At 42.3% G+C, this 2,686-nt stretch overlaps 1 protein-coding gene across 1 annotated transcript in view; it reads left to right on the forward strand.

The window, feature by feature from the left end:
• CBG22244 overlaps positions 1–2,686 on the forward strand; it is a gene marked incomplete at both ends in the record, with an annotated part of 27,601 nt that overhangs the window by 7,985 nt on the left and 16,930 nt on the right. The window contains one exon of the mRNA XM_002638952.1: positions 2,175–2,590. Within this exon, the coding sequence (XP_002638998.1) occupies positions 2,175–2,590 (416 nt within the window). The remainder of the gene's footprint in view (positions 1–2,174; positions 2,591–2,686) is intronic.

A 2,686-nucleotide genomic window follows, 5' to 3' on the forward strand; every position in this document is an offset into this window, starting at 1 on the left:
ATTCGAGCTCGGTACCCGAGAAGATTACTGTAGGTTACTGTAGTAGTTTTTTCCACAAACAGAATCACGGCAAAATGCAAATAGAAAAACCTACAGTAACCTACAGAAATTTTCACGAACACCATTCCATCAATTTTCAGACCACAACAACTCGGAAAAATCGAAAAAGAATCCTTGAAAACAGCTGGAAAACCTGAACAGGTCTAAAATATTAAATATGGGTAAAAATCAATATCAAATTCGAGTTTCCCATCAAAAACTACCCTAAAAACCACTTTTCTGCGTCTCTAACCCCCAATTTTGTATTTTCGGGTTACTGTAGCCCCGATTGTGTGCAAACACCAAACCAAAAACCGAACCTTACGACAAAATGCACAAATCGCTCGAAATATTTGTTTTAGGTGTAAAAATAGGTGGGGAATTCGATTGAAGGGGCGAACCCCCTTTTAAAGATGTATACAGTAATTTAAATTTGACCTAAATTCTAGAAAATTTGAATTTCAAATTCCCCAAAAATCCAAACAATCCTTTTCCAGAATCATCGACAGCGCGTATCTCCAAGAATGGAAGGCCCTTCCCGAATGGACAGACGCCGTAGGTTTCCACGAAATGCGTACCAACTACATTGAGCAATTGCTCATCCGTCTCCAAGCGGTCCGTACCCGATGGGCATTCTTCTACAAGACGCTGAAACACGAATTCAATGGTTCAGTGACGAAATTCGTTGAGATAATGATTGAGGAAATGAAACGAATGCCACTTCACAGATGCTCAATGATTGCTCAGGCCATCGTAAAAGTGGTCTTCGGACTTCTGAGCCATACGACCTCCGACGATTCGGAGCATTTGATTCAAATCTTTTTGGACATTTTCACAGATCAACCGACTTATCACTTGGCAAACGACATGAGATCAGCAGTGCAGGAGACGATCACAAGATATGAGAATTCGATGAAGAAACAGGCGAAAACCCTGGAGATATTCCATCATAGAATTGGTTATCGTGTCACTCGAGTCGCGGAATCTGGCATTGGACAGTTCTACGGGTGTCCGAAGATTGTCGAAGAGAGCTCGGATTCAGTATTGATTTCTCAGATTAATGGAATCAAGCAATCGCACGAGGCAGATGATACGCAGTGGTTGCAATTGCTGATTAACATGGTTTTGAACAAGCTGACGAGGTACGGTAGTCTACATTCCGGGAATCTAGGTCATGGCCTAATTTTGAAAGTTTCCGAAATCTAGGTCATGACCCAAACATTGAAATTTTGGAATGCTGAAAATCTAGGTCATAACCTAATTCGAGAATTCTAACTTTAGAAAAAAAATCTAGGTCATGACCTAATTTTGAAAGTCTTAAATTTTGAATCTAGTCCATGACCTAATTTTGTATATATAGGTCATGACCTAATTTCGGAAATCTAGGTCTTGACCTAATTTTAAAAATCTAGGTCTTGACCTAATTTAAAAATCTAGGTCATGAGCTAATTTTGAAAATCTAGGTCCTGGCCTAATTTTGGAAATCTAGGCCATGACCTGAAATTCCAAAATTGGACCATGACCTAATTATGAAAATCTAGGCCATCCAGAATCAGATTCTAACCTGTTTTCAAGTTACTTCAGATCCAAATCCACCACCACGTGGCAAAACATTTCCGACTCTCCATCGTACAATCTGTCTCGAGTGCTCGCCAGCTGTGTCGCGATTCTCGATTCGAAAGTCGTCGCTAACCATTTCACGCATCTCGTTAGCCTAATCAAATACGACGCCGATCAAATCTACCCGTTCACCGAGGAGTCCTATGCCAACTATTCGCTTCTGCGCTCTGTCGAACTGCTGCTTTTCGTTTGTCTGGAAAAACGATGTGAGGCTGGATGCGAGTGTAGCGAAGCGATCACCGAGAGACTTTTGAAAGAACTTCAATCGGTTGGAATTCGAGATTTGTGTTTTAAAGTGCTGGAAAAGTTGATTCCTGAGTGGAAAGGCCGAGGTCCCGCCACGATTACAAGGGGTAGTACGGTAGAGGGAGGACATCAGAGGAAGGTTTGGTTGCCGCATCTTCCATTGGTTTCGAGTTCAGCCAATCCACCGAATGCAGCCGTTTTGAGTAAGAATTTTCAAAATTTCCGGAAATTAAGCGGGAGTTCAAAAATTCAATTTCCCAAACTTCCAGAATCCTCCGACTGGCCATCCAACAGCAATGACGCCTACATAATCTCCTGCACCGATCTGGTCCTTCTCATCCCTCAACACCTTCATGAACTCGATCGGAAGAAATCGATACCCCGGGACGATCGTTGGTTCCAGAAACTGTGTCAACTGATGACCTACTCAATAGGTTGCTCGGCTTATCGACAATCGAAGAAGCTTCTGATGGCAATGTGCAATGGGGACGAGACTAAATACAAAATCATGCGAGACAAGTACAAAATGCAGGATCTTCTTCAGCAGCTGGTCCGGAAGTATGTGGATGTTAGTAAAGAGATTGGAGGACATCAGCAGCTCACGGAGATTGTGGATATTCTGGCGGCAATTACGAAATTGGCACTGGCAAGGCCGGATATGTGGAGTGATGTCGCTAGTACTTATGTGAGTTTCTAGGGTCTACATTCTAGGCCATAGTGTACATGGTTGCAAAGAGCATTTTTGAGGGTTCAGAATCAGTTTTTAGACTTTGAAAATGCC

Source organism: Caenorhabditis briggsae, assembly GCF_000004555.2.
Source record: "Caenorhabditis briggsae complete genome, chrI, whole genome shotgun sequence".
Classification (NCBI taxonomy): Eukaryota; Metazoa; Nematoda; class Chromadorea; order Rhabditida; family Rhabditidae; genus Caenorhabditis; species Caenorhabditis briggsae.